Source organism: Cucurbita pepo, chromosome 5, assembly GCF_057944985.1.
Source record: "Cucurbita pepo subsp. pepo isolate OVF chromosome 5, ASM5794498v1, whole genome shotgun sequence".
NCBI lineage: Eukaryota > Viridiplantae > Streptophyta > Magnoliopsida > Cucurbitales > Cucurbitaceae > Cucurbita > Cucurbita pepo.
Genome location: NC_141802.1, coordinates 1,207,407 through 1,221,221, shown reverse-complemented (window position 1 = coordinate 1,221,221; position 13,815 = coordinate 1,207,407). Strand labels below are relative to the sequence as shown.

The window sequence follows — 13,815 nt, the reverse complement described above, 5'->3', positions numbered from 1 at the left end:
CGTGTCTTCCACCTTCTTCTACCACCCAAATTGCCCTGTGAAGAACCTTCTGAGAAGCCTCAATTTGATAAAATCATTAGAATTTTCAACCAAAAAATGAACTAGAAAAAACAGAGACTGCTTTTTATTTATTTATTTATTTTTTTTTTTGTTGGTGTCAATTTCAAAGGTTGAAAGTTTCAATTTTCAAAAGCTTCAAATCCCACAGCTATATTAAAACATCTCCCATTCATTAAACTCCAACCAGTTTCTCGGTTTTATTTTTGTCTCAGAACCAAAATTGAAACTGGGTTTTAAAGATTCAGGGGAATTATGTACCACACCACAAAAACAGAGCCGGATTTTGCTTATCTTGGCCCAATTCGCCGCCATTTGTTAGGCGAATCGGAGGCCGCCGGTCCCGTTTTCAACCAGACTGGTAGTTTCAGTAGCTTAATTCCATGTCTTCACGACAACTGGGGCGATTTGCCACTCAAAGTGGATGACTCTGAAGATATGCTTCTGGCTGCTGTTCTCGGGGATGCCGTCGGTGCTGGATGGGTGCCGTCCCTTGGAAGTTGCGATTTTGGGTTCTCAGCGGTGAAATCGGAGCCGGAGATGATTCCCGTGAGTTTTCCACCGGTGCAACCCAATGTGGCGGTGAGGCCGGCGGTGGTACCGCAAAAGGGTAAGCATTACAGAGGAGTGCGGCAACGGCCGTGGGGGAAGTTTGCAGCGGAGATTCGGGACCCGGCGAAAAATGGCGCTAGAGTTTGGCTTGGAACCTATGAGACGGCGGAGGATGCAGCTCTAGCTTATGATCGAGCAGCCTACCGAATGAGAGGCTCGAGAGCTCTACTCAATTTCCCCCTCCGTGTCAACTCCGGAGAGCCCGAACCGGTTCGAATCACGTCGAAGCGATCCTCGCCGGATCTTTCGTCTTCGCCAAAGCGGCGGAAGAAGGCCACCTCCGCCGTCGAAGGTGGAGGAGTACAAGTGGAGCAACAAGTGGCAAGCTTTACACGTGGAGGGCAGATGTTTGTCAGCCAATGCTAACACATCTAGCCAATAAATAAATGGCTTTTTAAGTTGAAAAAAAAGTTTTATTTTGTTTGGATTTATGGATATATAATTTGTTAATATAAAATTTTAATTTAATTAAAAAATTGAAATTTAAAAAGGCCCAAACAAGGGACTCTACTTATGAAATGAAGCCCAATTACAATTGATAACTCCACAAAGTAAAGCCCATACTTGTAAAATGGGCCTTACAAAAATCAACTTTGGCCCACCAACCATATGATTAAGAAAATGAATTTGGGCCAAAGCCCAAGTTCACTGAAGTCAAATTAATCATTATTAAAAGAAAAATATATAATTTTAATTGACATTTAAATTTGTCAACTAAATTATATAAATAAATAAAAAATGTTGAATCTCTAGCGTGGAAGACCCGATTTCCGTGCAACTTCCATTTATTAGACGTTGCTTTCAGTACCGTCTCCTTTGACTTCTCCCATCTAAATACATCCAAATATTAAATATTTATTTAATAATATTAAACCACAATTTTATTATCATATTCTTTTTGTATCACCAAAAAAATAAAAATAACAATATTTATATTATTTCATATTTTTCTCATTCCTTGACTTATAAAATGAGTTCCATTTGGTTTTTTCTTTTGGATTTTGAATATCATTTAATAAATAGCGTTTAGATTATTTAATTTAAATATTTGTCCTTAAATTATTAAACTAAAATAAATAAATATTTATTTATTCATGATCGTAGATATTTAAATTAAAAAATAATACGAACAATAAAACTTAATCTAAATACTTAATACGGACTTTTGACTTTGAGACAAGAACGACATGTTCGATCCTATCATATTTTATTGCAAAAATGGACCTACCTCGACTATCTATATCTGACTTTTTTTTTTTTTTTTTGTCTCGTAACATAGAAAAAGAAAAAACAGAGATAAACCCATGGGACATAGTCACACTCGGGTCATTACTATAAAAACCGGTGGTTGGTTGAAATGGAACATTAAACAAAGCATTAATAATTAATATATGAAGGGTCAGAGAAAACTATGTATTAAATAAATGTTTGATTATAAAATGTCACGCACACCTTATATTAAAATATATATTTTAATGAAATACAAAGTTATGGACCTACAACTAATTTACGCTGTTCCCATATTTTTTTCTCTTTATTTTTAATTACTTTTCCACTCTAACGTGTGTCAATACCGTGTCACACGCTCTTGGCCTTCCGCCACTCCCCACCCTTATTAACTCTTTAATTATTATTATTAAGTTTAAGTTAGAAACTAAATATTGTTATAATTTAATTAAAAAGCTTTAAATTACAGATTTAGTCTTTTTTTTATATTATTTAGGTTTAAATAATGCAATAAAACAAATGGTTTTATAAGTGAAAAAAAAAAAACAAGTAATTTATAGACCATTATTTAAAATATTTAAACTACTCTAATGTGAACGGGTGGTAACTTTACTACTATAATTTATTTATTTATTAAATGGTTTCGATAGCAATATTGTACAAGAATATACCTACAAATAAATATGGGTCTTTTACCGTACCTTGTTTTACTCACATATTTCTAAGAAATTTTTGTGAAGATCACCCGACATATAATTGCTTATAGCCAAAGGTATTTGACTTTGGAGTTTCAATGATTTTCACGAGGTCACCCAACTCCGAGTATATGTATTAGCTTCCATGAACATGTAGTTAAGCAAAAGAACTCGTTAAGCATAGGTAATTAATGTTATGGCAAGTATTGTCATCTCAAAAGTCGATATTTTGACTCTCGTTGTTGACAAAAAAAAAAAAAAAAAAAACTAATTGTTGATTAATTAATTTATAGCTCCTTTTGACCCTTTCTCTTCTATTAATGATCTCTTTCTTCTGCTTAGTTCCTAATTATGTTTAATTAATGAAATTAATTACGAGTGGGAACAATTAGAAATTATTTATTTTATTTTTTAATATACGCATTTACTAGATTTATCCAATAATAATAATTACGGTCTCTTATTTATTGAATATCAGATCAACTAACAACCTCTTTATGGAAATTAAATAATAATTTAATTGTAATTACTTTTAAATGACATTTTGTCCCTCATATTTATTATTATTATTTTGACCCTAAGTCAAAATTTGGTACATGGTTTGAAATAACTCAAAATAGACGAAAAAAATATTGGCGTGAGTTACACATGTGTACTCTCAATCAAAGTATCGAAATTATTTTTTTTTTTTAAATAAATTTTAACGTGAACTCTATCTTTTAAATTATGTCAAATTCATATATAATTAATTAGTCGTTAATCGTGACGCCGAGTAGAGAAAATATACATAAAAGAACCTAAGACTATATTTAAACGAGAATATGATAATTAATAAAAGTTTAAAATAATGAATAGATAATAATTATAATTAAACGCAATTGACATATACTAATATTATATTATTATATTGGGTGGGTGGCCTCTTAATTTTCTTTTTTTTTTTTTTTTGTTACTTTTGACTTTTTGTTTGTCCATGTGTTTTTATAGGAATTTGGTGTGTTTCTAATAATAATAAATAAATAAAAAACAAATTTATTACAAATTTGTTACTTTCTATAAGAAAACCCCATTGGAAATATAATTTTTTATTGATGGGATGTGTGAAATAACATATCGGTTGTAGAAAGAAATGAAACATTTTTTTATAAACTTAGTTGATGCGTTTTAAAACCGTGAAACTGACGGTGATACATTATGGGCTAAACTAGACAATATTTGCTAACGATGGACTTGGGTTGTTACAAGTGATATTAAAGTCGAACACCGATGTGTAAACTAAGACGCTAGACCCTCAAGGAGGTGGATTGTGTGATTTCGTTTTAAAATTATGAGGCCGACGACAATACATGTCGGATTAAAGCTAATAATATCTGGTAATCAACTTGAACTTTAGAGAGTAATTACAAAAATTGAGAAAATAAGAGTTATAAATTCCACACTTTTCAATTCTCCTCTTGAAAAGTTCAGACAATTCTACCCTTTTCATTGTTTTGTTCACACTTCCAATTTAACCAAGCACTTTTTTTAAGTCAAAATTAAAAAATATATATATTTTTTTTTTTAACCAAGCACTGATGAATTAATAAAATTTAAGAATTAATATAAGAAAGAACTCCTAAATTATAACTTTGTCCAGTTATATGGACTAATTTATAATTTAACCTATCAGAAATAATTATTTTCCCATATCATTAGGATTTTTTAAATTCAAACAAAAAAATGGTTAAATTATAAATTTAGTATCTCAACTTTTTAGAATTACAAATTTAATTTTTCGAGTATTTAAAAGTATAAATTTTTGAAAAATCTATTAAATTGAAATTAAACGTTTACAAAATTAAATAAATTAAAGCATAAAATAATGTAGACTTAAAAAAATATTAAAATTGACTATTTATAGAATATTTTAACACTCTTTGTTAAAAAAAAAATTAATTATTTTTTTGATAACAAATTTGTAATTTAAAGAAAGTAAAAAAAAGAAAAAAAAATAAAAAAAATAAAAAAGTAGTCCGAGTAAACACACGAAAATACGGGTTTAAACAAAAACACGCTTCATGAATTGCAGACTTTAAGGAATCCCTTTCGCCCTCTTTAGTATCTGAATGAAACACACCTTATTTTTTTCTAACAATTATTATTATTTATTTTCCTTAATGGCATATCTGGTAATTTCCCTCTAAATCAATGGCATTTCCCCAGCCCCGAACTATATATTAATCTCCTCCTCAATTTCCATTCAATTTAATTTGTATTCAAAATCTTCATCCTGGTTCTCAACTATGCAATTAATCACCTCCACAATTCCGCCCCAAAATCTCACCGGCTTTCAGCTCTGCCAGTCCAGTTTCAAGTACCAAATCTCGCCGTTGAACCCGTCGGCGGCCAAGATTTCTAATTCCCGTAAGACGGCGACGCCGTTTGATGTCACTCGCCGGCATCTGGCAAACTTGGATAAGTTGCTGAAGAAAACCGATCCGCCTACTATGTTGGAGCCGGAACCGGTTCACAAGGACACCAACAAAGGATCCATACCCATTAAAGGAAAGGGGCTTTTACAAGACTTGAACCTAGCCAGAATCTGGCCGGGGAGAAAGGCGGCCGAGGATATGTCGCCGAAAAACCTCAACCGGCTGCACCAGTTACTCTCGAAAACGGTCGAGTATTCACCAAAAAGCTCGCTCGGTCAGCGGTGGCGCGAGTACCACGGCTGCAATAATTGGTCCGGTTTACTCGACCCGCTTGACGAAAATCTACGCCGTGAAGTCGTCCGGTACGGCGAGTTCGTACAAGCTGCATATCAGTCTTTTTATTCAAACCCCGCCACGTCACCCAACGAGGCCCCACTCCCTCACCACGTGGCGCTTTTAGATAGGTCTTATAAAGTTACAAAAAGTCTCTATGCCACGGCATCAGTTGGTCTACCCGGTTGGGTGGATGAGGTAGCTCCGGATATCAGCTGGATGACCCAACGGTCCAGTTGGGTTGGATACGTCGCCGTTTGCGACGACGGCCGTGAAATTGCCCGTATGGGGCGGCGCGATATCGTCATCGCCCTCCGTGGCACCGCGACATGTCTTGAATGGGCCGAAAATTTCAGAGCTTATCAAATCAAAATCCCCGCCGACAACAACACCACCACCGATGAAGATTCAAAAGTCGAGTGCGGATTTCTCAGCCTATACAAAACCGCCGGAGCCCATGTCAAAAGCTTATCGGAATCAGTGGTGGAGGAAATTAAACGATTAACAGAGCTCTACAGAGGAGAAAAATTAAGTATCACCGTAACCGGACACAGTTTGGGTGCAGCATTGGCTGTACTAATGGCAGATGAGATCAGTGTCTGTTCGCCGGAAATTCCTCCGGTGGCTGTGTTTTCATTCGGAGGGCCGCGCGTGGGAAACAAAAGCTTTGCAAATCGAATTGAATCAAGAAACGTGAAAGTATTGCGAATTGTAAACTCACAAGACGTGATAACGCAAGTTCCACCGGTGACGTATTCACATGTCGGAACAGAGCTGCGAGTGGATACAAAAATGTCGCCGTACCTTAAACCCAACGCTGACGTGGCTTGCTGCCATGATTTGGAGGCGTATTTGCATTTAGTGGACGGATTCTTGTCGTCCAAATGTCCGTTCAGGCCAAATGCAAAACGGAGTTTGGCGCGATTAATGCAAGACCAGAAGGGGAATGTGAAGAAATTGTACATGAGTAAGGTGAAGGATTTGGGGCTGAATCCAGAGCTTCAAACCTCAGGGTGCTTGCCTAGTCCCTCCTGATTTCATCCAAATTTCATCATTTGGAGGACTTTTTTGTAAATTTGATCCCTTTTTTTGTAACGGTCGACACAAAATCTTTTTTTCTCGCCTTTATCTGACAATTTTATGATCAGACTAAGCGGGTTATAACACAAGTTATTATTATTATTATTACATGTGTATTCAAATTTAAAATAAACAAAAATTAGAACAATATATTATATTTTTATGTAATTTAAAAAAGTTAAATTAATAATAGACATGGATTGTTCTATCCATTGGAACCAAAGTAGTGATAATAATAATTACCATAATAACAATCGTCATCCATCAATCTCATCCTATTATATTAAAAAAATTTCTAAGATGCACGTGGGTAAGGACAAAACATGCTAGACATATTCGTATTGGTCTATGAGAATAGTTTTTACTCTTAAATATAAGTAAATAACATGATCGTGTCACATGAGATCCATAAACCACGATGCATGTCATATAATTTTAAATTTGCTATACATGGCGCAATTGCAAGTGTTGCGCTAGATATGTCTCCCTACTCGTAGTTAGGACCATCATATATTGCTAGATGTGTCTCCCTACTCATATTTAGGACCATTGAACATTACTAGATGTATCTCTCTACTCGTATTTAAGACCATCAAATACTATTGGACATGCCCTCTTGCTCGGATTTAGAACTATCAGCACATTGTTGAACGTGTCTCCCTACTTGTATTTAGGACCATCGGAGTGATGAAGGAACGTGTCCATATTTTGCTTCAATAAATCATTTATTTTGCTTGAATATATAAATAAATCTATAAAAAAAAAAAAAAAAAAAAAAAAAAAAAACCTTAAATTATACAAATTAAAACAATAATAATAATAAAACTATAAACTTCCCATTATAAAATAATAAATATATTTAGCCCACAATTATAAATACATCATATCCGTTACCAAACTTGAATAAGACATATTGACATTTCATAAATGTATAGTTTTCGTGTGTATGTAGTGTCACCGTCCATTAATTAATGAAGTGTCCGCTTAGTTAATTAAATTAAAATTAATATTATATTAAAATTAGCTTCATTTTAATTATCTGATATCTTTATTCAAAATTATAAAAAAATATATTTAAAAGACCATAGAATTAAAGACACGGTCGCAATATTTGAATTGGTCGCTAATATACTTACACTTTCTTTAAGATTCACGTTTATAAAAATCGTGTCAAGATATATTAATGAAAAACATGTCATTTGTCAATAGAGCGTTATTCCATTGGTCCGACCATTTTAATTCTCAAATTATTAAAAATATATATATTGTAATTGAATAGCTTGATTAGACGTACTATTCACGCCCTATTTTCAAATTCTCTACCATTATAGATTTTGTATATTATATAAATTTAAATTACTTATTTTTATCTTCAATCTTATTATAATCCTATTATTTGTAGGAAAATCATCTCTTTATTTTTTCTCTTATTTCTTATTATAATCTTAACACGATAGATCACAGAATTAATATTATTAATTTTAAATTCAAACATATCAAAATAATTAAATTTTTGTTCACATAATAATCTCCACTAGACAGTTCCTTAATTATTATAACCAAATAAAAAAACTTAGCTTCTAGAAGCTACCATATCAAAATAATTAAATTTTATTATTTAAAAATAAAAAAGTTGGTAATAGTTGGGAGTCTTATCACATCAATAAATTGTACTTTGATTAATGTTGTAGAAGAGGGTCATGACTTTTATTAAATATTAATTAAACAAAAAACTAAATATTTCCAATATATTTTCTGTTGAAACTTAATTAACTTGCCTTGTTTAATTAAACTTTAAATTATAATAGATTGGTGTGATGAATTTAATGGATAATTTAACAATAATAAAAAAAAATAAATAATTAAATTGATTGATAATCAAATTTTCAATAAATTTAAAAGATGGAAATTATATGTCGACACGTCCATATTCTCAAATTTAAATATTTAAATTAAATTACTTTAATTATACTAACAGTCATCCAATATAATTAAAAACGTTGTTAGAGGCTTTTGAAAGTCTTCACGACCGAGCAGAGACGCCGCCGCCGCCGATGTCGGCACCGGCTATGGGCTGAGACAATACGGGGCACTCTGGGAGTGGGAGAGGCCGACGGAGCAGATACGCCGCCGCCGCCGATGTCGGCACCGGCTATGGGCTGAGACAATACGGGGTACTCTGGGAGTGGGAGAGGCCTCTCCTTTTCAACTCTGAATTTACGGACTTATTTAGTTTCATTTTTTCATTGCCCATTTCAATTTTGGAGTCGGTGAGGAAGGAAACATAGTAAACATAGTAAATAACCGCCCTACCTCTTTTTCGTGTATGGAAAGTCAGATACGGATTCAGAATCCGAAATCGTCACTAATAGTTCTAATACTCTCATACAGTTACTTACTTAATGGAAACCATCTCAAGCACGCTTGACCACAAAGTTCATAAATTTGAGCTACCAAACCGAAAAATACTGTATTTTTTGGTATGACAATAATTTTCAAGAGTTTCTTATCCATCCTATTTTTAAGATTGTTTTTTTTATATATGTGATCGTGATTCATTCATCTACCATTTCTTTACTCGAGTGTCACATTAACGTATCAAATTCAATAACTCGTACTATATACTAAAGATTTGAATCTTCATGTTTCATAAATATACTACTATATTCTCTAAATAATTAAGATTTTGTGATTGCATGTGATCTTATAGATATATAAAATCTTTATGCTCAAAACTAACGTCGCATTAGCTCATTCTAAATGGAGTCCTGAGTTTAAAATGTTTTGAAATGGTCACCACACTTCCTTCTAAATGGAGTTCAGAGTTTAAAATGTTTTGAAAGGGTCACAAGAGCTAAATGGTGGGTAACTATAATTTAGTATTAAATATTTTTAACTAGCTTTATAATTTATGTAATGAATTGAAAGAAACTAAATATAATTTCAATAACATACATAGAGATAAAAGAAAATGATTTAATTAAATATGTTAATAAACAGAGTTTGTTATCATTTAATGTGTTAGATTTTGAAAACGTAGTAGCTAAGGTTTAGGTTTGAAAATGGTGTATTTGATTTGAGTTGTAACCATATAACATTTAATGTGTGGTTTGTCTAACTTATATTTGGGAATTCCATTTTTGTATGTTTTAATTTATTTAATGCAATACAATTTTGACTCGCTCTAACCTCTAATATGTCACCCTAATTCTTACCTATTTTATAATAGATTTATATAAAAATTAAATGCAATATAGAGAGGTCATACAAAATGAAATGAATGATTGTATATTTCTTACATTATATATAATTATATTTTAGTCCATAACAAAATTATTATATATAAATAAATAATTTGTATAACATGGAAAAGCGGATAATAGGTAAAAAATAACTAAATAGATGTGGAATAAAAAATCTAAAATAATATTTAAAGAAATAAAATTAAAATTATTTATATATATAGGCTTAGAACTAGGTAGAATAGATCAAGGCCCAAATAGGCCCAATAAAGGCCTATTTTTATTATTTTAATCTTAATAAATAAAAAAGGAATGAAATTATACGTCAATTAACAAATAAAATACATCATTACAAAATCTTTTATATTATTTACTTTCTATTTTCTTAATCTTTTTCTAAATTGGATCTTGATTGAAAAATATTATATAAATTAAATTAAAATTCCATCAATATTCAAAGAAAAAACACATAAATAGAAACAATATATAAATTATAAGAAGGGTGAAATTAAGAAATTCGGAATAAAGTAAAAGATATATATTTTTTAATATTATAGTAATATTTGGCCAATGAAAATATGGAGCGTATACATATGAAATAGAATTGACGCAGAGGATTATTTCCACTAGGGTTTTTAAGATTGGGTTTATTCTCATCTCATCCTTCTGCCGCAGTGGTTAGGGTTTCTTTCAGTTGTCCAATTCATCAGACTCTTTTGCTCTCACTGATTTTTTTCTCTCAAAGTCCAATTCTGTAACTTCAACTGTTATTTATTTTTATGGATTGCTTTCAGTAATTTCTAAGAGTTTTCGACTGGAAGGTTGATTTTAGCTGTGTAGTTCGTCGAGTTGCTGTTCAATCACGATATGGCAACCATGAACCCTTTTGATCTCTTGGTCGACGACGACAACGAGGACCCTAATCAGCTCGCCTCAGCTCAGCGGTCCGCTCCGGTGCCGCCTTCCAAAAAGGCACCGGCTCCGGCTCAGCCTGCGAAAGCGGCTAAGCTTCCTTCCAAGCCTCTTCCTCCTGCTCAGGCTGGTGGGTCTTGTTCATCGACTTGTACTCTTGTTTGGATGTGAATAAGGAACAATGAGCTTTTCGATTTGTTTGCTTATGGTTTTGTCATCCATGTGATGTTTGGTCATTTTTTTTGGATTTGTTGTTATTAGTGGTAGTTGGTGGGTTTGTTTGCAATGCGGTCATAATGTTTGTATGGATGTATTGAAGTTCCTCTGGTTCCATTGTTTGTTATTTGTTTCTTGTGGATTGAACTTATTGCCTAAATTATAGTTCATTCGATCTATACGATTGACTGGTATAGCCTAGTTTTGTTATTCTTCTGTGGTTAATGATTTTTTTAATGAATATATGACATATCTGATTTAGATTGATTTGAAAAATATTGATTGTTCTAACTATTCGTCTTTAAATTTCTGGCTTGCTTTTACATGCTACAGGTCAATTAAACGTCTTAAATTAAATCATTCAATGAAGGGACTAGAATATTAAAAACCATTTATCTCAAGGATTAAGCAAATCTTTTAGAATGTGGTGTACGAACTAATAAAATAGGTAATTACGTTGTTGTTGATATTACATAGATAGTATACTCTTTATGCTTCCTTCGTTGGTATAATTAACTTAATTCCCTTATGCCATGCCAAATAACTGCCTGAGCAGGACCTGGTACATGGAAAGAGGTATTCATATTGAAAGTCAGTATTACAGTACTTTTAATTAGTATTGTTGTAAGTTACAGTGTTGATTTTATTTCTGTTAAAGAGCTTATGAATTAGGGGACATGGGTATTATTTTTTTAGTATGGCTACTACATTCATTGATGAAATGTACTTTGTACATTATTTTGACTCTATTTTTGTTTATGACCAGTAAGGGAGGCAAAGAATGAAAATAGCCGTGGTCGTGGAGGTGGGCGTGGCTATGGACGAGGACGTGGTGGTGGTGGAGGATTCAACAGGGACTCGGCCAATAATGAAAATGGTGGCAGGAATGGGTTCTCCGATCGATACCAGCCAACTGAGGATGGTGAAAAGGAAGCTGAGAAGCGTGGTTATGGTGCATCCTATGGCTCTTTTCGTGGTCCTCGTCGTGGTGGCTTCAGCAATGGGGAAACAGAGGAAGGGGAACGACCTCGAAGATTATATGAACGCCGAAGTGGAACTGGACGTGGGTTAGTAAATTCTTTGCTCAAAATACTAGTTCCTGTTTCAATAATTTCCTATAAATTTGTTTTTGTATTTATCTTACCCTGGTAGCCTTTTGATTTAGAAATGAGTACAAGCGTGATGGGGCTGGCCGTAGGAACTGGGGAGCTCCTGGTGAAGAAATTTCCCCGTAAGTTTCCCTTGTCCAATTTTGAAAAATTATCTGATTTGATAATGCTGAACGTGTCTTTACTTGACTTGTGAATTTCAAGGGATGTGGAAGAGCCTGTTGCTGAAAATGAGAAGATTATTGCATCAGAGCAACAATTGGGAGAGGATGGCGATGTCAACGACAGCAACAAAGAGGAGGCTGTGAAGGAACCAGAAGAGAAGGAACCTGAGGACAAGGTAGGACATCTTTCTTGAAGTATTGATATATTGGTTAGTATGCCATGTCAATTTGGCCATATAATCTGTTTCTTCTATCTTTTTACAGGAAATGACTCTCAAAGAGTATGAGAAGCTCCGTGAAGAGAGTAGGAAACTGTTGGCAAAGACTGAGTTGAGGAAGGCTGAAATTGATGAAGAGTTGGAGAACATGCAGCAGATTTCCAGCAAGAAAACTAATGATGAAATCTTTGCTAAATTGGTGAGGGCTTCTCCCATTTTACTCTCGCGATTCCATCTTTAGCTTTGCTTTTGTTGTTAACTGTACACATTTTTATTGTCAGGGTGCTGATAAGGATAAACGCAAAGATAATGCTGACAAGGAGGAGAAAGCTAAGAAGGTATGCATTGTATTGTTCTTCCGGCAACTCATAACTGTCTGGTCTTAATTAATTACATGTCAGAAATTAAACTGAATTGTTTTCTTTGCATTGTCAATACTTCAATTATTGATGGGTTTTGTAGTTACGAATGATATTTTCTTGGCATTTGCTTGCATATGTTCATTTGGTATGCAACTTACAAATGTTGGTCTAGATTTACTTATGCAGTTTTGAGCTACTCTAAATTTTCGTTCATTAGTATTCAAGTGCCTAGTGGTTCATGTATATGGTGTTTCCACTCGGGCCAACCATAGTTTATCTTGAATCCGTGTTCTTCATACACTTGATATTTCCTGAACTAATTCAAGTAATTGTTTTTGGTTTGTAGTCTGTGACCATAACTGAGTTCCTGAAGCCTGCTAAAGGTGAGAGGTACTATAGCCCCGGTGGACGTGGTAGGGGCCGTGGGCGAGGCTCAAGAGGTGGGCTCAATAACGGCAACGGTGGCAACGGTAGCAACAGAATGAATGTGGCAGCCCCCTCCATTGAAGATCCAGGGCAGTTCCCTTCGTTGAGTGCTAAGTGAGGATTTACGACTCTAAAATCTATTTTGTCACTACATTTTTAAGTTTCTTGAGATATCAGATCGGGATTTTTGAGTTACAACAACCAACAGGATTCTGAAACTCCCTCTAATGCTCTGCTTCTATGTAGTGTATATCTTGGATGTTATGTCTCAGTCGTCCTAAGTTATGCATCAATTTTGATTTTGTTGAAGGATGTTTATTATTATTATTATTATTATTATTTTAGTTCTCAAATTTTGCCATTCTTTTGCCCTCTCTTTCTCTATTTTCTTGTTCCTTCAAAATGGCTGTTTTGTTTTAAATGAAAAGGAATGCTGTCTGCAAAATCATTAGACCATGAACATTCCGAAGGTGCTCATAACTTTTGAAAATTTTGAAGTTTTGTGATGAACTTTTACTGTTTTGGTATGTGGTTATATTCATAGAACGTTCAGGAAGTGAAGATTATTAGAGGTATCTGATTGATGATGTGATGACCATTCATTATGTAACTATACTACATGCATGTATATGTATTTGAATTTTACTGAGCATTCAAAAAAAAAAAAAGTATCGGTACACGATCAAACATTTCAATCAAATCATCAATGTGAATTATAAATCCCACTTTTCCTTTTTGAGATTGAAGTTTC

At 33.5% G+C, this 13,815-nt stretch overlaps 2 protein-coding genes and 1 pseudogene across 2 annotated transcripts; all 3 read left to right on the top strand.

Annotated features, from left to right (window-relative positions):
* Positions 1–163: 163 nt before the first annotated feature.
* LOC111795793 (ethylene-responsive transcription factor 1A-like) lies at positions 164–1,062 on the top strand. The gene has a single exon (XM_023678377.2). It carries the CDS (start codon positions 313–315, stop codon positions 1,033–1,035), a length of 723 nt encoding a protein of 240 aa, XP_023534145.2. The 5' UTR covers positions 164–312; the 3' UTR covers positions 1,036–1,062.
* A 3,568-nt stretch (positions 1,063–4,630) lies between these two features.
* LOC111794976 (phospholipase A1-Ibeta2, chloroplastic pseudogene) lies at positions 4,631–6,497 on the top strand (annotated as a pseudogene).
* Positions 6,498–10,316: 3,819 nt separating this feature from the next.
* LOC111785160 (RGG repeats nuclear RNA binding protein A-like) lies at positions 10,317–13,417 on the top strand. The gene is made up of 7 exons (XM_023665618.2): positions 10,317–10,699; positions 11,552–11,852; positions 11,951–12,016; positions 12,099–12,234; positions 12,323–12,475; positions 12,558–12,614; positions 12,985–13,417. The coding sequence occupies exons 1-7, from the start codon at positions 10,525–10,527 to the stop codon at positions 13,180–13,182; spliced, it is 1,086 nt and encodes a 361-aa protein (XP_023521386.1). The 5' UTR covers positions 10,317–10,524; the 3' UTR covers positions 13,183–13,417.
* Positions 13,418–13,815: the final 398 nt, after the last annotated feature.